At 44.4% G+C, this 20,000-nt stretch overlaps 1 protein-coding gene across 1 annotated transcript in view; it reads left to right on the top strand.

Moving 5' to 3' along the window:
- Positions 1-20,000, top strand: part of LOC134453335 (protocadherin Fat 3) — a 101,350-nt gene that overhangs the window by 66,843 nt on the left and 14,507 nt on the right. Inside the window, exons 35-38 of the mRNA XM_063204214.1 lie at positions 2,998-3,142; positions 5,396-5,912; positions 6,175-6,405; positions 17,065-17,163. Coding sequence (XP_063060284.1) covers positions 2,998-3,142; positions 5,396-5,912; positions 6,175-6,405; positions 17,065-17,163 — 992 coding nt within the window. The remainder of the gene's footprint in view (positions 1-2,997; positions 3,143-5,395; positions 5,913-6,174; positions 6,406-17,064; positions 17,164-20,000) is intronic.

Below are 20,000 nucleotides of genomic sequence, written 5' to 3'. Positions count from 1 at the left end.
CAGCGCACCTTTAATGCTGTCTGAGGCACTGGCCTGGCTGAAGACTGAGCTTTTTTTTAAAAAACATTTTTTTACTGTGAATCACATGAGTAGTTTTCTGCATTTCATTTGTACTTAAACTGCGAAGGTCATGCAAGGAGAGGAGCTAGTTAGAGCCATGCATGCTATACTGTATGCATACAGATAAGAGGACGCTCAGAACGCCAGAAGGTTGTGTGTGTGTGTGTGTGTGTGTGTGTGTGTGTGTGTGTGTGTGTGTGTGTGTGTGTGTGTGTGTGTGTGTGTGTGTGTGTGTGTGTGTCTCTGTGTCTCTGTGTGTGTGTGTGTGTGTGTGTGTGTGTGTGTGTGTGTGTGTGTGTGTGTGTGTGTGTGTGTGTGTGTGTGTGTGTGTGTGTGTGTGTGTGTGTGTGTGCGCCTCATTTCCATTCGTAGGTATGGTGAGCCATGTCAGGCTAGGGTTATTCAGTAGAATAGTGAGTTGATGTGCTGCTCTGTTGTCTATCAGCTAGAATAATATTCTGTAGGAAATCCTGCGATTTTTTCTCACTGCATGAGAGAATTGTCAAAGCTTTAGTCTCAATCTCTTACTGTGTTTTTTTTCAGACAAAAATTTGCCTTTTACTTTCAACTCTATGACTTTGAAAAGTAGCGACGAAAAGTGCAATGATACAGCTATCACAGCTGCACCAGAGAGAGTAGAGAGAGAGAGGTTCCATTGGCCCATTGTTTCCGGGTTCTATTATTGGGGGGGAAATCCCCCTTTAGGCAGACCTAGGCAGACCTGAGGACTGTTCTATTCAATGCTAGGAGCATTATGACACGTCCCTTTAAGCAGACCGGAACCTGGTCACGCTAGGTGCCCATAGAAACCTATTATGTTGGCATATCTCTATATACTTAAAGAATCTCTGGCTGCACACTCACAGTTGAGAACTTTTTTAAATTGAGATACAGCAGACGGCATGAGTGTACAGCAGCAGCACTAGACGAGGAGGAGGAGCTTTGTTAATTTCTCAATCCTGCTACTTGATCCCCCCGTCTGGAAGACTAATGCCAACAGGTTGGTATAATGCCTCAGCCAATGAAACTCCTCAGCCCCCGCCAGGTTGTCTTGGGGAGAGGAGTGTGTGTGTGTGTGTGTGTGTGTGTGTGTGTGTGTGTGTGTGTGTGTGTGTGTGTGTGTGTGTGTGTGTGTGTGTGTGTGTGTGTGTGTGTGTGTGTCTGTGTGTGTGTGTGTGTGTGTGTGTGTGTGTGTGTGTGTGCGTGTGTGTGTGTGTGTGTGCGTGTATCCGTGTGTGTGTGTGTGTGTGTGTGTGTCTGTGTGTGTGTGTGTGTGTGTGTGTGTGTGTGTGTGTGTGTGTGTATGAGAGAGACAGAGAGAGAGAGAGAGAGAGAGGGAGAGGGAAATGGAGAGAGAGAGAGAGAGTTTGTTTGTTTCGTGTGTGAGCACCAAAAATGTGTGTGTCTCATGCGTAAGCATCATGATAAGGGGTCATCTGCAGACATCTTGGCCAGATATCCTACGAGTATCCACTCTCTCTGTCTTCGCCGGTGTGGGGGATTGTATTGAAAACAGTGGAATCAAAAGTTGGCAGAGCAGTGCACCGCCCTTTGGCAGAATCGGTTTGCCGAGGCCCTTATCCACCCTGCGCTAAATTCTCGTCCTTAAAGGGACACTGTGTGAGATTTTTATTTGTTATTTCCAGAATTCATGCTGCCCATTCACTAATGTTACCTTTTTCATGAATACTTACCACCACCATCAAATTCTAAGTATTCATTATGACAGGAAAAATTGCACTTTTCATACATGAAAAGGGGGATCTTCTCCATGGTCCGCCATTTTGAATTTCCAGAAATAGCCATTTTCAGCTGCAAAACTGACTTTACTTGGACCATACTAGAAAATATTAGTTTATGACTTAGTCAACTTTCATGAAATGATCAAATTTGGCAATAGGCAACCCATTTTTAATGAGCAGCATAGTTGCAGTACCTTGTTTGACCATTTCCTGCACAGTGTACCTTTAAACTTTCTTTTTCTAATAGGACATTGGGGCCTTCATGCTTTGCCAGACTTAATTGTTGACAAGGGTAGTCGACTCGCCTACTTCAAAATTCAACATCTCCTCTAAAGGTCTCAGTACGCTTCACTTCCGAAGGGTTTGGGTACTCTTTGGAGCATTCACTAGTCTCACTTCACTGACTGAAAGGGACAGGTCCATTTTTATTCCATGTTTACTGTTACATGTTTAGTTTACATGTATTGTTTACATGTGGAGTCCAAGTTTACTGTTGCATTTTATTTCATGGTGTCTGTACTGTATCTATTCTACATGTACAGTATCAACATTTACAATTGTGTAGACCTACTGACACTGTACCTACCTAACCCTAACCCAAAGGTATAGTGCAAATACATAATGCTACTGCACATGTACTGGTACATAGTCTGTTACACTGCACAGAATTAATTTACAACAGAAAAATGATGTAGGTAATGTAAAGTAAGCAATGTTAGAATTTAAACGATCAGTTCAGTCAATTTCAATATGCTGTTGTATTGCTCACGCTACCCTTGACTTGTCAGTACCCGGTGATGCCACATTTTTTGACTAAGCCCTTTCCAAGATATGAGCTATTCTAGTTGGGGCAGCGTTTGTTTACATTTTTTAAAAAATTAACATAGGCCTACTCCAAATATTTTCCCAAAAGGTACCGCTGTTTGCTAGTTGTCTGCTGATGTTGTATAACCTTTCGGATGTTTTTGGGAATAAATAAATATATTTTTATGAAATGTAAACAAAGCGCTGCCCCCATTACAATGACCAAGATCTCGGTAAAGGCTGAAGAAGAAGGGAAAAAAAACTCAGGTACTGACGAGTCAAAGGTAGTGTGAGCATTACAACTGTATTCTGAAATTGACTGAACTGGTCCTTTAAGGTCATGTAGTAATGGAGCACATTGTTTGTTCTCATCCGCTCTCCCATCTGCCAGGTGTGGTGAGGACATCAACGAGTGTGACTGGGAGGAGTGTCAGAACGGCGGCTCCTGTGTGAACCTCTACGGCTCCTTCTACTGCAACTGCACGGCTGGCTTCCAGGGCCAGTTCTGTGGCCTGCTCTCCACAGAGGAGGAGGGGGCAGCGCCTGGCGGCGACACTGGGGACATGGAGGTGGAGTACAGCACAGGATCGTAGCGCCAGAGAGAGTAGAGAGAGAGAGAGGTTCCATTGGCCCATTGTTTCCGGGTTCTATTATTGCAAGGGGGAGGGGGGGAGGATCCCCATTTAGGCAGACCTAGGCAGACCTAAGGACTGTTCTATTCAATGCTAGGAGTATTATGACACACCCCTTTAGGCAGACCGGAACCTGGTCATGTTAGGTGCCCATAGCAACCTATTACATTGGCATATCTCTATATACTTAAAGAATCTCTGGTAGCGCTGCGCAAAACAATGAATTATGGAAAAAATATTATCATGATCTAAATTGAAATCACTGTTATTATTCACAATTATCAAACAACAATAAACTACTGAATTTTGAGCAGAATGTTATTTAAATATCACAAAAATGAAATATGACCAAGAGGGGGGGGCAATCATTCCAGAGGCGTGGGGCTGCTGCAGCAAAGGCTCGGTCTCCTTTATTTGCAAGACAGGACCAGGGAACATGGAGAAGGCCTTTGTTAGTGGATCTAAGGGAACTGTGTGCAGGGCAGTGTTGTAGCATGTCTAAAATGTAGGAAGGGGCCTCACCATTTAAAGACTTAAAAACTTTTGAATTTGATTCAGAAGTAGATGGGGTGCCAGTGCAGAGAGGAGAGGACAGGAGTGATGTGGTCTGTCATACGTCCCAGTGCCAGGTAGCTCTTTGAGTGCCATGGACTTGAAAACGAGTCTTTCCAAAATGTATGGCACAGTGCCAAAAACTTGATATCAAGTCAATTGCGTTTTTGTATGGGGGGTGGGGCCTAACACGTTGATCTGGTATGTTTGTTGTTCACATGGACAAAGAACTAAATTTTGTATGACTCTTGAAAAATCACTCAAATGTTGAAAAAAGCCTGGCAACCCCCTGGTCTGAATTTGAAAATGGCCGACACACAATGAGTTAAAAGGCTGCATTCTGGGCCAGCTGCAGGCGTGCTATCTGGGACTGGGGGAGGCCAAGTTAGAGGCCATTGCAATATTCAAGACGAGATGTTATAAAATAGAGATGCACCGGATCCAAGAGGTGAAATATTATGACAGGCAAAGAGTGATGAGAAGCGTACAGTAGGAGCTGCTACATTCAAAATATAATTTCAAAGTTAAAATGCAATTTTATGTCTAGAGTGTCAATTGTGTAGATCACACCTGAGTGAATGTTAACACATTGAGTGCCAGGCTTTGCTTGGAATGTTATTGCTCGATTGCCAGCAAGCACCAGCCATTTTCACCATTTTTAGAACAGCCACAGACAATTTTGTGTTAGACCTAGACACATTCATAAAAGCTGAAAGTCTCCCCTTTCCATATAATAGGTGAGAACCATATGTTTCTAGTTACCTTCGATCCCATGTTAACCCATGCTAAGCGAGAGTTAGTTTAGCTAAAAACTAAGAGTCAGTGCAGAGAGGAGAGGACAGGAGTGATGTGGTTATGCTTCCTAGTGCCAGTTGATAAATTGAGCAGCTGCATTCTGGGCCAGCTGCAGGTGTGCTATCTGGGACTGGGGGAGGCCAAGGTAGAGGCCATTGCAATATTCAAGACGAGATGTTCTTAAGACGTGTATAATGTTTTGAAAGGCATTATCAAATCTCAAGGCCGTAGGGCAGGGATCTTGTACGCCGAGACATTTCAACTTGAGGAAGGTCTGTCTCCCATAGATGGTCTAGCTAGCTCATCTACAAACTGTTCATGTCCTGTGTTACATTATTAGCTCGTCAGGTAGGCTATCACTGGTGGCATGTGCTAATTGGGTACACTACAGCATTATTTTAACCACTTTCAACTTCAGCTGTTCTTTAAACTTGGATTTTTTTGCACACCTCAGCTGGCAGGTGCGTCAGAGATGGCCCATGGGTCGCTCAGCAGACAATTTGAAAAAACTCCCGCACACTGACTATTTTGCTGTTTTTCTTTAATAAACAACGTTTCGGTCCTAGACCTTCGTTTGTCTGATGAAGGTCTAGGGCCGAAACGTTGTTTATTAAAGAAAAACAGCAAAATTGTAAGGGAAAAGGATTTTTTTCAAATTGTCAACTTCAGTTGTTCTGAAAGCACAACTTCCATAATCCCAGAATGCAGAATGTATCATACGAATGGCAACAGAGTATTTGCTAATGGCGGCTTTTAATCAGATCCAACACATTTCACACATGCTGATTGTTGTGTGTACCGTCCTCACAGGTGCGGCCCCTGACATACGTGGGCCCCGTGGAGATGATCGGAATCGGCGTGCTGGCCTTTGTGGTGCTCGTGCTCCTCACCCTGCTCGCCATCTTCCGCAAGCAGATCCTGCGGAAGGACTGGGCACGGGCAGAGGCCGCGGGGGGGATGTCCACCAAAGAGGCCAGCTACGTGCTCCGGAAGACTGGCGGCGCCGGTGGCGGGGGGAGGTCGGATGGCATCGAGTTCAAGGCTGTCCGCGTCGCCACAACAGGCGGACCCTCAACTGCCGCAGCTGGGACAAACACAAACAGTGGCACTGGCCTTCCTGCCGTGATGGTTCGGCCAACAACGTACACGCTGCCCCACAGCCAGCTGGAGGCCACGCGCAGCTCGGAGGCAGACAAGACAGAGTCCTCGTCCGTGACCACCAGCGGCTTCGGAGCATTACCATGCCCACCGTTACTACGGCGATTCCCCGACAGCCTGGGCAGGAGGGGCGTAGCCGTGTGCAGTGTGGCACCTCACCTGCCATCAGGTGGGTGGGAGGAGTATTGTTTTTTTTCCCCTGGCCAGTCCATTCTAGAAGTTTTACCTGTGCATTCTACATTCCCATAGAACATTGTGTTAAATTTTACAGTATTTTTGACATCTCTTTTAGCCTCAGGTTGGTGGAGGAGTAAGATTCTTTTTTACCAGTCCTTCTAGAGTTTGATTTGCGCATTCTACAGGATCTTCGTTGTGAGAAATCTTGAATATTTTTCTGAAGTTCTAATCACTAGGGCTGTTTTTATGCGAAGGGTTAGGAGGCCACACACCCACCCGCAGCCCTGCTCACAAGGCACCCTGGGAAGTGGAACAGGATGACGAGGATGTGGACACAGAGGAGGCGAACACGGAGAATCAGGAGGAAGAAGAGGAGGAGGAGGAGGAGGAGGATTGCACAGAGGAGAGCCAGGAGAGTGCCTCTCTGGAGTGGCAGCACCCATCCTACCGCTCAGAGAGCAGGAGCAGTGGGGCCCGGCCACAGGGTAAGGGGAAAGCGCCGATGCTATTACGCCTGATTTACATGGGCGCTTCCAAAGCGGTAGAAGCGTGGAGTTCCATTATTTTCCTTTGGGACGCGGTAGCGAGGCGAGAGGTGGTGACGTAGGGAAGCGAGGGTGGCGGGCGGTGGGCGAGCGGGACGATAAAGTTGAGCTTGGTTGAAAAATGTTGCGGCACCGCGAAGCGTTAACCAATGGGAGAGCTTTCAAAAACATACCTGCCGACCATTACGCATTTTGTGTAGCAGATACGGATTTTGACATCAAACTACGGCGCTGTCACTTCAAAATACGCGAAAAACCAATAGCAAAGTGTGTTCATGGGCCCTTATAAATTGCTCTGTAGACTTGCAACCAGACAGAGCCGTAGACATGGCGCTGGCCTTTCCATTGGCCAGCAACGTGTGGGGGGAATATTGACCAATCAGAGCGCTAGAACTAGTTTGGATGTCTTCATTTGTTATGCTGCGCTCCTCTCGAGTCGAGGCATCAGCTGCCTACAGAAAGTTTGCTTCGAAATCTAATCACACAAGCAGAGAGACTGGTTAATGTACTCCTATAATCTCTGAAACAAGTGTCCTCCTCCTGTCGTCATGTATTATTGGTACTGTCGCTGTAGTTTTACAAGTGAGCACCGTCAAAATCACCGTTTCAAAGGTAAATGGACTTTGAGAAAGGTAGCCTGTATGAGAATAGTGAATTGCGTCCAGTTGCTAAATCCCTAAACTTATGAAAATAAATAAAGGCCGAGGTCCGTCGTAATGATTCACCCAATGTTTCGCCGTATTTGACGGCAATATGTTGTTGCTTGTTTTGATATTGGACCGACACGAAATTACTTCCGAATGAGAAAATGTGTCGATGACCGCGCTATAAATTAGCAGATTAGCAGCAAACTAAATTCGGTTTCCCTTAGCGCCGGATCATTTTAACTCGGGAAAATAAAGCGATAGTTCTAACGGTTGTGCTCGGAGTAGGTCTACATCCGTAACCTACCATGACACTGTATATGAATACTGTTCCCCCCTGAGTCATGGCCCATTCTGTGAACAGGTGTAACAGGTCGTGCGTCATACCAAATATGCATCACTCCACGACTACTATCCGTAATCACGTATGGCAATCTATTAATAAAATCAATTCTCCTATCATCATATATGTGCCGAACAGTGAACAATAGCCAACTCATGACGGCAGATGAGGGTAGATAGGCCTACTATTATGCAGAGAAGTGAAAAAAAGAAGCGATGCCCCTCAAAAGTTACCGTGGAAGTTCCAAGAGCATTGGCCATTAGCCCCCGTCCCTCAGTAGAGCCACTACATGACGCATTTTGTACTGAATGAATGCTGAAAGTGTGATTTTGATGTTAGCCCCCAACGTAATAACATTAACCTGATATTATCCTAGCTTAGATAACACTTGTCTTTATCTTTTTCTCTGCTGCCGATGCTTCTTCAGTAGGTGACAACATCACCATTTATTAATATTGGGGGAGATGATGTATCATTACAATTCAACTTTTTGTTCATAAAAATCACTGAAATGCCTCGGTATTTTATAATCAAATTATACATTTTCCTACATGTACCTTCTACAGCCAAAAAAATAATCAGCAAATGCTTCAATTTCATACTCAATTCCAGCTCCTTAAACACCCCCCAAGTGGACCAAATGCTCTGTTTGGCTGGTACATAGGATAACTTAATAGCCACTTAGGCCTACTAGCCAGACTGGTGGTATGTTTGACTAGTAAGATTAACAGCCATATTGGCTGGTGATCAGTAAAGTTAATTTAGAGGCCTCCAGCACACTATATCATAGCATTTTATTGGTGTTATGGTGTGAAACAAAAAAAAAAATCTTTCATGAAATTTTAATAAATTATGGTAGTTCAAAGTACTGTGAAAAGCAAGATAAACTATTTGCCAGATACACGGGATGTTAGGCTAAAATGCATTAAAATGCAGGAAATTGCATCTAAGAAAAGCATTTTTTTCTGGGGGAGGACCCCCTACCTGAATGAAGTGTCTCATATCTTCCCTGTTGACATTTGGCAACCCTAGGTGTAGGGCAGACTACGCAAAACAAAGTAGCCTCTCAGATGGGCCCGCCGGCGACCCCGTTTGTTTGCCATGCCAAGTTGTGTTGGCGCTGAATTGCCGCGCCGCGATAAGTTGCTACTCAATTTTGTTTTCAAAGGTTGGCAGGTATGCAAAAACCATCAACGCCGTGACGTCACGTGCGTCACCAGCAGTACTGGGATATTTAAAAATGGAGGCTGTTTTGATTTCGGTGGTGTCAAATCTACCGCTCGTTTTTTACAGATGGTTTTAAAATAAATGACACTTGGGTTAAGGTGACCAATATATTCGCTCCTGTTGCATCATTTTTATTTGTACATACAGTGTTTGTGATTGAAGAGAGACAGTTGTTTGACCACAGCATTTGCTATGCTAAGCTAATTTGACCGGGAAGCGATGCTACGTCACCACGCGAGGCGAGCAAGCAGGTTGAGAGCATGTGGAAAATACGTACATGTATCACAGCCGTTAGTCTCCTTTTCTTTCAGTTACACATTTCACTTGACACCAGCGTCATAAGCATGACGTGACAGTGTCATAATAGTGTCAAAACAGTGTCATGACACAGTCATGGACGAGTCATAAACAATATGTATAAATGTTTTATGGTCATGAAAAGTTGAGATTGTCTTTGACATCTTTACCATAAGCGAATGTCACTTAATGGCAACAGTCATAAAATGTTTATGACATGGACACAATGTTTATGAAACGTCCATGACACTGGCAATGTTATGACACTGTTATGTCATACAACATACATACAAGTTAAGTGTTACCTTCCTTTCTTTCAGCCTCCAGTCTAAGAGGCGAGGATTTGACTTCCTTGATTATTGGGATTTTCAATATCTTACAAAAACACAATTCAGAAGTCATTCTCTCATTTGTGATTGTAATTGGGGTGTTGAATCGGGAGGCAGTGGAGGTCTGCTTTGCCAGCCTGATCTCCAAAAATTCCGTGCTCCTGGACACGGATGTTAAGGACACGAAATCCGTGTCCAGGAGCACGGATTTTGCCGAATTTTGATGGGCACACGGAAGTACTTTCTATAGGCTATTACCACAGCACTCTGTAAATCTATCATTAAAAAAATACATGCCAAATGCTAATCCTAAACAAAATAATGCTATAGCAATTTAAGTTGTGCCCTGACCAAAACATTCCCTAACCTTAACCTATCATTAAAGACATATTTTTGAGAAATACCTTTTCCAGTTGGTTGCTAGGCTATCAAATTCATATAATGAATGAAAGAAAACTAGCTGTGCCCAGACCAAAACAATCCCTAACCCTAACCTGTCAGTAGGAAATGTTTTTTTGAGAAAAAATATTTGAAATTAGAAAAATCCTGAGAAAACACAAGACTGTGGAAACATAGAGCTGTGGGAGTAGCCTATAGAGAGAGCACTTCTCTGTGTCCATCACGGAAAACAATTCCGTGTCCAGGAGCACGGAATTTTGGCAAAATCCGTGCTCCTGGACACGGATTTTGTGCCCTTAAAATCTGTGTCCAGGAGCACAGAATTTTGGCTTTGGATCATGTTGGCTTTGCCCATGAATTGATCTCAGACTACTATACATTTTATATCATAGCGTGGCTTGTCAGGCCTGAGCTATGTGGCATAAGGCGACGAGCTGGATGAGTTGTCCTTTTGAGATGGGCCGGTCATAGAAAACAGCCTACTAATGAACAATGTTCTCCTCAGTTGAACAGCCCCACAGAGAAACTAGCCAGGACCGTATTTGCCAGTAGCAATTTTAGCAGCAGAGTTCTAAATTAACACCAGCCAACCGGCCAAATACTGGTGAAATTTCAGCTTGTATGGTAGAACAGACCAACTTACTATCCACTTTGACCCATTGGTGAGTGTGTTTGGCTAGTAAGATTAACGTTTACTAGCCATTTTGGCTGCTGAAGAAAAAGGTTAAATTAGAGCTCTGGTTAGTAGTTATTATTGTTCAAGGCAAGGTCTCATCTGTTAAAGTATCACCCTCAGAGAGAGCTCTTTTTGGAGAAAAAAAAGTGTACACACTACACAGGGACTGGGGCAGGCGTAAAGAGAGAGGGGGTGGAGAAAGGGAGGGAGAGAGGAGGAGAGACAGCAAAACAGCGAGAGGAAGAGAATGGGAAGGTAGGACAAAGGGTACAGGCTGAGTGCAGGCTTAGAAATAGAAAATAGGTTTGTAAATAGACACTTGTAGCTGGTGTCTTTATACCCCAGTTTGCTCTCAGTCCAGAGTGGTGCTGGTATTGCATGTCCTTGGTAAATAGGAGCCTCTTAGTGCAGATGGGGGTCGCCAAGATGCAGGCCCTGCTGAAGGCCATGCAGTACAGATGGCACACATGTAGCCACTGCTGATAAGATAGTATGAGGGGTCTTACACACTAGCGCGGTAAAGCGTCGTGGAACGGCCGCGGTTTTTACTGGCGTCGGTGAAAACACATTGAAACATATCTGTCCTTAAACACCAACCGGCGGTAGTCGGGCGTCAGCGGTGAGGGAGCCGGCTCCGCGCCACGCTGCATTTGGAAAATAGAACTCTAGCGTATTTTTCACGCCTGCGACCGGTGGTGTCTCATTCAAATGAATGGCAAAGAAGCACGCTAGCTTTGGCTGTAGGGGGATTTTGAACAGGACTGGCCACGCACGCCGACGCTGTCAGTGTGAAAGGCAGAGAAAAACACACCGGCTGAAACTAAGCAGAAAGACCGCGTTCGTCACGTGTCCGTTCCGTTCGGCTTTGGTGTGTTTGACCCCTGACTGTAGCTAATGGAGCCGTGAGCCAGGCCTCTGTTGCCATATAACAGTGACTATGGCTGGGTTTCACAACAACTCTTAAGTAGTACCTAAACCAAAGCAGTACTGAAGTATGAGATGCCCCTTAGCTGGATGGAGTGGGTCTTTAATTATCCTCTCTACACGAAGTCCATAGAGGGAAGTATTGTGCCTATAATCCTCTCTGCAGTCTTGATTATTCTTTGCAGAGCCTTTCATTCAGCTGGTGTGGTGTTGCCATACCAGACAGTGATGCTTGTGGTTAAGATGCTCTCTATTAGACCTCTGTAGGCCTGGGTGAGAAGGTGGCAGTTCAGTCCAGCCTTCCTAACCATCCTGTCAAAGTACACACTGCCTTTGCTGGGCTTTTTTCACTATAGCTGTAGTGTTCAAAGTCCAGCTCAGGTTTGTTGCCACTTGCATGCCAAGAAATGTATGGCTGTCAGCCCTCACCACCTCTGTCCCTTTAAAGGGGTATGCCACTATTTTGGGGCTTACTATAGTTAAAATCGTTGGCCAGGGTTTATAAAGGTGGTAAAGTGTCTTATTTTTCATGTTAAGCGTTGTCTTGCTTTGAGACAAGTTAAAAGAGGGAATATGTCTGTGTAGCATGCTGCTACACGGATCCATTGACTTTCACTAGCTTAGCGACATATTCCCTCTTTTAACTTGTCTTAGAGCATACCCCTTTAATGTAGTGGCATACCCCTTTAATTTGCAGATTCTGTACACTCTCAGAAATAAAGGTACAGAACTCGTCGCTGTGGCAGTCCCCTCAAGGGTAGTACCACTGCGTCGCTTGATTGGTACCCCAAAAAAAGAGCTGCGTTTAGTTTCTTGCATTGTCGACCAATGTGCATCTGTCACCTCTTTTTTGAGGTACCACCCAAGCGACGCAATGGTATTCCCCTTGAGGGTACTGCCATAGCGACAGGTTCTGTACCTTTATCTCTGAGAGTGTAGGGGAGGAGGATGTTTCTTGAAGTTCAATATTATTTCCCTCCTGTTCTTTCCTGTTGAGAATGAGGTTATTTGTCTCCGCATAGTCAATGATGTCATTTACCACAGACCTGTAGCCTGACTTGCCTTGTCTTTGATGAGCCAAAGGATAATTGTGTCGACTGGTCAGTTTACTTTATGATGATGGTGTTATCATGGCTTGAGAGACATTCATGTGTAAACAGTATAAAGGGATAAGGACTTAGGTAGCAGCCTTGTGGAGGTCCTGTACTAACTGTGAGCTCAGAACCCCCCACATTCTCACCACTAGTGGTCTCTCTATGAGGAAGTTCAGAATCCAGTTACAGATGGGAGTTGGGAGGCCGAGGTCTGTCACCTTCTCAATCAGCTTGTCTAGGTGTTTTCCGCAAATTAGTTAGTAATAGATGTTAAAAGGCATAGCCGCACAACACACAGAACAACAACAAAGCAAGATTAAACTTAATGAAGTAAAATAAAATAATAAAATAATAAATAGATGGTAAAACCTCAGTAAGTAATCATTGTGATGGGAAAGCAATGGTGAAAATGTGTTTTGGGCATGGATTTGAAGGAGGAAAGGGAATTGCATTGGCGTCGTGCAGGGGTGGGGAACCTATGTCTCGAGGGCCATTTGCGACCCTTAAGGCTGTTTTATCTGGCCCCCGTTATAATTGTAATGTTATGCAGCTTCACATGAAAAGTGAAATATTTCGTAAGGAATCAGAAAACACATTTTCAATGCATTTAAGTTATATTCAGAGGACCTAGAGAAGGAGGGCTCTGTTTTAAAGGTGACTTCCTTCAATATAAGCCTAAAGTGCAGATGGAAATCCTGGTTAGTGTTCATAGTACGGCCCTCTGAGGACTTTTATGGCCCTCGGATGAATTTGAAGTGGCCCTTCGAATGAAAAAGGTTCCCTACCTCTGGCGTAGTGAGAGTGGGAGAGGGAGTTCCAGAGTTTAGGGCCGGCCACACTAGTAAATGCCATGTCACCCGTTATGCGAAGATGTGTGGTGGGGTTGTAGAGGAGGTGTGAGTCAGTGGAGTCAGTTGGCTGGTATGGGGAGAGAGGATGGGTGAGATAGGGGGGTGTTAAGTTGTGCTGCACTTAAAAGTCAAGTGAAAGGATTTTGAAGTGGATGCGTGACTGAGCAGGAAGCCAGTGTACTGTAGTTGTTGAAGGACAGGTGTGATGTGTTGTGTTGTGAGGTTCTGTTTTAGGGCTGCACAATTAATCGAAAATAATCTTTATTGTGATAAAATCTTGAAATCGAAGTCGTGATTTCAATCGTGATTTAATCGTGGCAATAGTGACCTTTGAGAGCGTCCTTGAAGCCAGAACATACTGACAGGCTGGTGTTTCTGGCCAGAAATCTGTCCACCTAAGTTTCATGCTATTGCCTTAACATAATTATTACAATTCAGTTTTATTTTGCTCATCCCGAATATAATTCAATCTTGGTTATATTTCATCTTCTTATAATTTCCAAAAAAATCAATAATCGTGATTAATAATCGTGATTACGATTTTGACCAAAATAATCGTGATTACGTTTTTTTTCCATAATCGTGCAGCCCTAGTCTGTTGTGAGTGAGAGGTCTTGCTGCAGAGTTCGGGATAGTGTATGTTGTAATCTGTTTGTTTATTTAGCTGGGAGACCAAGTGAGGAGGGCATTACCGTAATCCAGTCTGGAGGTTATGAAGGCACGATAAGCTATCGAAAGACACATGCAGTCAATTATAAATGCTTATCGTTACAATAACAATTTAAATGCCTTTAATAGAAAGTCATGAAACGTGAAATGTATGTAATTGCATCTTATTCCTGGCATTGGTCACCAACTTCAGGGTATGCCATTTAACAAAAAAGCCAAATACAATTTCATCACAGCTAATTCAGTTCGAAACTCATAAGCTACTTTTAAGACACTTGTATCTAACCACCAACTCTACAATATTGAAAGGACATAATGGAAATGCTCATTAAGCAAATGTTGTAATATTTTTAGCCTGAAAGAAACCATTTTCCCTGAACTTTAAAAAATCACCAATGCACGCTCATGTGGTATGTATTCTTTGAAAATTGTAAACAGACACATTAAATGAAACCAAGTTCTGACGTTCTAATGTTGTGAAAAGTCCAACAATTAAAAGGGCCACTGGGGACCAGAAGCAGGCCAGGGGAACTCGCACAATGAACTTCTAACTTCTGCATTGTAGGAAAAACAAAAAACGTGCTACCCAAGTGCAGTGCAGACGTTTCAGTCACAGTCAGAGCATCATCAGTGCAAAAAGACCAGTGGGGACCAGACCAGCTTCATATCCTGCTCTGAGGTTCGAACAGAAACGCAGCAAGAGGAAAGAGGGGCTGGCTTGTGCAACCAAGGGTATCCTGCGCAGGTCGCCCCCCCAAGGCTCCTACTCCCAACTAGTGATGCACAATGTGAAAAATTTCGTCCGAAACCGATATTGATATTGCGTCTTTCGCCGATAACCGATATTAACCGATATTGATGTGTTTTTTTTGTTTTTTTAAAGAGATAACATTTAATACAGACTGACTATGATGCAAACAAACTGAATTTTTGAATGTCCCCTTATTTCCAAAAACGCTTTTTAACTCCATGTGATAAAATTAGATGAAAAAAATAGAGACAAGCTATAAGACAAACAATGAAAGTCACCGTCAAGTCCAATCTTTTTGAACTGTAACATATTAAAACCGATGTCCGATGTGTTGTGAAATGTCAAATATCGGCCGATACCGATACATCTGGCCGATACATCGTGCATCCCTACTCAGCAAGGGGTCAACAAGGGGCTCTACAGCCCCCCAGAGGGCATTAGGGAGTCCTTAGGGGGCGTTGAGAAAGAGACAGCATCCCCCGTCTGTCTGCAGCCCTAGATGGGAACTTGGCACAAGTCAGTGTCATTCAGCAGGGTATTCATTAGGCACAGTCAGCTCCTCTCTGATTCAAGTGTTGTTCCTCCAATCCCACTGCTGCTTTTTTTTCTCACATCTTTATTCAAAGGACTGAGTTTGATCACAATGTTAGAGTACCGTCAAGAATAGTCGATAGTAAGACTTAAGCGTCTACAGTTCCACTGTTAAAAAAAAAAAAAAACACCAAAAAAATCTACTGTTTGGCGGCGGCACAGGAATAAATAGGCCAACAGGAACCATTTTTCTGCACATAAAATATTCATCAGAGGAGCTTGTGTGTGCTGTGCAGGTAGTCAGTGAAAAACACTTCAAGACTAATGCTCATCTGGTATTCTTTCTCTGTCTACAGTGCCGCATGGCATGTGTGTGTGCAGAAGGAAGACAGAGCTGTACATTGCACTCCCTGTGAACAACCGTATCTCACTCATTTCGTGAAGTATTCACGAAAAAAATAGCTTACTTTTTGTGGTGCATTCACGTTATTGCCCGCCTTTCGTAAAGTCTTCAGGAAAATAATAGATTAATTTTCACGCTGCCTATTCACTTGAATTGCCCGACTGTTGCCTAGCGACCCACTAGTTTGATGCCCTTTCGGTAGCCTACCGTCACATGGTAATCAAACATTTCAAACAAGCAATTTAGGGTTAGGTTTAGGGTCAAGGTTAGGGTTAAGGTTAGGGTTAAGGTTAGGGTTATGTTTAGGGTTAAGTAGGGTTAAGGTTAGGGTTAGGGTTAGGTTTAGGTTTAGGTTTAGGTTTAGGGGACATAAGGCGTAAGTACCGAAAGGGCGTCGAATTAGTGAGTCCCGAGTGTATCAGCAGTGTTCTGTCAGCACCCCCTCCCCGCCCCTGCAGACGTTTGGATAACCATAGCAGCAGTGGGGCAATTCAAGTGAATAGGCAGCGTGAAAATTAATCTATTATTTTCGTGAAGACTTTACGAAAGGCGTGAGATAGGGCTCCTGTGAATGAGTTCAGCTCAGTCCTCCCCTCAGGGATGGATCATGACTCCAGGGGCCCCTGGGCATGACAACAAGACAGCCCCCCCCCTCCCCCTCCATAGGTGTTGTTCGTTTACAAAAAGCTTGAGGGTTGTAGACCAGATGTTATAGACTTTATATTGTTGAGGTTTCGGGTGTTTGTCCCCTGAGAACATTTGAAAAGACAGTTGTTAAAACAAAGTGTGATTTTAATGCAACATGGCAATGGCAATACTGTAGACTAGAGCCTTGGGCTTCAGGGCCCCCTTGACTCTTGGGCCCTTGGGCCCTTGGCCCAGTAGGCCCTTGCAGTAATTCATCCTCACTTTCTGTTACTGAATCTCCCGTCCTCAGTGGCACTGCCAGGGACGCTTTAGCTCATAGATGTACAGTAGGTTCTCGAGACTGCCTCTTCATTTATTCATTAGCTGGTTACTGGCACCGTGAAGGCTGTGGCTGAGTATCATGGCCTATGCAGTTTATTGATGATAATAAGCCTCACAAATGATGTACATTTTTCTACATCACCAATCCAATTGCTGTTTTTCTGTCTTTACATGGGAACATATTTAAATTTAATTTACTTACATTGTATTCTGTATTCAGTATAAGTAAATATTCATGTGACGTTGTATGTCAAAGGTAATTTTGCCATTTTTAACTTGACTACATACTCATACTTTTTTTGTATGTACCTTTATTTGATTTTTTGGAATGGCAAGTTTGAGTCATGGGCCACTGTCATTTCACTAAGTGCTCTCTGTCTCTGTCTCTGTCTGTCTGTCTGTCTCTCTCTCTCTCTCTCTCTCTCTCTCTCTCTCTCTCTCTCTCTCTCTCTCTCTCTCTCTCTCTCCTGCTTCCGATGTGTCATCTCGCAGAGGTGACCAACTTGGTGGAAGAAGTGACACGTTTCTCAGACAACCATTCCGAGGCGCGTTCTCTTCGATCGTTCCGGTCGGACTCCTGTGAGGATGACGGTGAGTAAGAGAGGTGCCTCCCCTCCCGAGGAGCAAGCGAGCGAGTGGGCAGGCAGGCGATCGCTCCAACAGCACTCTGAGACACTCTCCAGTAGGGCTGGGCGATATGGAAAAAAACTAATATCACGATGTGGATTACTTTATATCACGATAACGATATATATCACGATATAGCACAATTACATACCTTTTCAGTTATTCTCTTTATTTGCTCTTTATTTTTTCATGTCGCAAAACAACCTTTCTTTAAAATGGATCTTTTTATTCTAATTTTTACACTTACATTAACTTATAGTGTGTATTGTGACAACATGAACTTTAATTAAATGATATTCAATTGTATAAAATTGATAAAATTAGTATCACGATATAAACGATATACACTTTTATATCACGATAACGATATATTTCGTAATATTGCCCAGCCCTACTCTCCAGGTCTCTGGCTCCCTTCCAGCATGAAGCATTTAGAGGACGATGGGAGCTTGTGTGCTTCTTTTTTTTTTCTTTTCTCTTTTTGTCTAACCTCCAGCAAAGTCTCCACCTTAATTCTTTGTCTTTGAGACATCTCTGTCTCAGACACAGTCCTTGTAGGTTTTTTTTTCATTTTTAATTCCTTGTCCCTAAAATAATCAACAAAGCGCTCACTCAAACACCTTTAGTTAAAATGTCGCTGTTCTTGAGTTTCGTTATTACTCAACAACCAAAGCTCATGACATTCTGCGTGTGTGCGCTTGCCAATTCATGAATTCTGTTGAAATGAGGTCCCACAACAGTGGACCGACTGACCAGCAGGTGTCACTATAGTTAAGGCCAGAGCTGCGTCCCTTCTGAGTCTTCTGGTGTTTGTTCAGGAAAAAAACCCAAAGACCAAAATAAAAACAGAAAACAGAAGACTAAAGCCAATTTGGTGTCTTGCACACTCGCAATGTGTGTTTTCAAGTCGGATTCTAATTGAAGCGGACCTGACAAAGACATGCAAAATGCAAAACAACAGTTTAGTTATCCTTTAGATAATGAATAACTTTTTTCACCAAAATCAGAGGGTGTGTGCACTTCATATCTTTTTTATCAAACAGGTATCTCTGTGGCCATGAGTTATTAGGCCTAGAAGACCTCTGCTGCCCCCCCCCCCCCCATCTCACACACACACACACACACACACACACACACACACACACACACACACACACACACACACACACACACACACACACACACACACACACACACACACACACACACACACACACACACACACTCAGGGGCGTAGCAGCACATTGTGGGCCCTATGAACAATCAGCTCCAATGGACCCCCACAACCATATATCTACATAAATTGGACTGTGTGGTGCGGGCCCCCTACATCCATGGGGCCCTGATGACTCAGCCACACTTTACTCTCCACACTGTGCGACACCCCTGCCCCCACTGCATCTATCTAGCCCAGTGATTCTCAAACTTTTTCAGACCGAGGACCACTTTGTCCCCCCAAAAATGTTCAGGGACCACCTGTCAACTGAACTCACAGATGACGGGTGCTATACGACACTGTTCATTTTGATGCAGATCACTTACTTTTTATTACATGTTTGGCTTTGTAATTAGGTTGCAAATATAGCCTTCTGCTAGCTTGTCTTGGAAAAGTAGAAATCCCTTTGCGGACCATCTGCGCTCTGTCGCGGACCACCAGTGGTCCCCGGACCACACTTTGAGAATCACTGCATCTAGCCACATCCCCATTCCGCATGCTCGCATTGGCCAACAAGCCCAGCCATAGCCACGCTGGCAATTGGGGCTCTTTCTTTCCGTGTTTAATTTCATGCCTTTGTGCCTTGGAGACTCTTCTTAGAGATGGGCTCTTCCCCCTCTGTGTTTGCCCGCTGCTTTTGGTGCAGCGCTGCTTATGCTGCTTTTGATTCTGCTACTGCGCTGCTTGTAATAGTGGGCACAAGGTGTGTGTGTGTGTGTGTGTGTGTGTGTGTGTGTGTGTGTGTGTGTGTGTGTGTGTGTGTCTGTGTCTGTGTGTGTGTGTGTGTGTGTGTGTGTGTGTGTATGTATGTGCGAGTGTGTGTGTGTGTGTGTGTGTGTGTGTGTGTTGGGGGCGGGGGTGGGGAGTGGTGTGTCTCACAACTAAAGCCCTCAGAAGGAACGAGTGTAGTGCCAGCTAGCATCAGGAGAAGGGCAGAGGAAGAGCACTCTCCCCCAGGACAAGCTCAGAGAGTCGGAGAGGAGAGGGGAGAAGAGAAGAGAAGAGGAGAGAAGAGAGGAGAGGAGAGAAGAGAGGGAAGAAGAACGGAGAGGAGAGGAGAGAGGGAAGAATAGAAGAGAGGAGAGGAGAGTGGAGGAGAGGAGAGGAGAGGGAGGGGAGAGGAGGGGAGGGGAGAGGAGTGGTGAGGAGATGGGAGAGGTGAGGAGAGGAGAGGAGGGGAGAGGGCAGGGGAGGGGAGAGGAAAGGAGAGTACAGGAGAGGGGAGGCGGGAAGGGTAGGGGAGGGGAGGGGAGGGGAGAGGAGGAGAAAAGAAGATCATAAAGTACCGTATAAGAGAAGAGGAGAGAATAGAAGAGAAGAGGAGAGGAGAAGAGAAACATATAGGAGGAAGGAGATAAAAGAGGAAAAGAAGACAAGCTTAGAGAAGAAGAGAAGAGAAGAAGGGAGGAGACAATAAGATCATTACATATAATAGAAGAAATGGGAAGACGGGACAAGAGCTGAGGAGGGATATGATGAAGAGGAAAAGAAGACAGGCTTAGAGAAGGAGGGAATAAGAGAGTGGAGGAGAAGAGAAGATCATTACGGATCATAGAAGAGAGAAGAAGATGTTAGAAGAGTGAAG

Source organism: Engraulis encrasicolus, chromosome 7 (assembly GCF_034702125.1).
Source record: "Engraulis encrasicolus isolate BLACKSEA-1 chromosome 7, IST_EnEncr_1.0, whole genome shotgun sequence".
Taxonomy (NCBI): domain Eukaryota; kingdom Metazoa; phylum Chordata; class Actinopteri; order Clupeiformes; family Engraulidae; genus Engraulis; species Engraulis encrasicolus.
The sequence above is the reverse complement of the archived record's forward strand: the minus strand, read 5'-3'. Positions and strand labels throughout refer to the sequence as shown.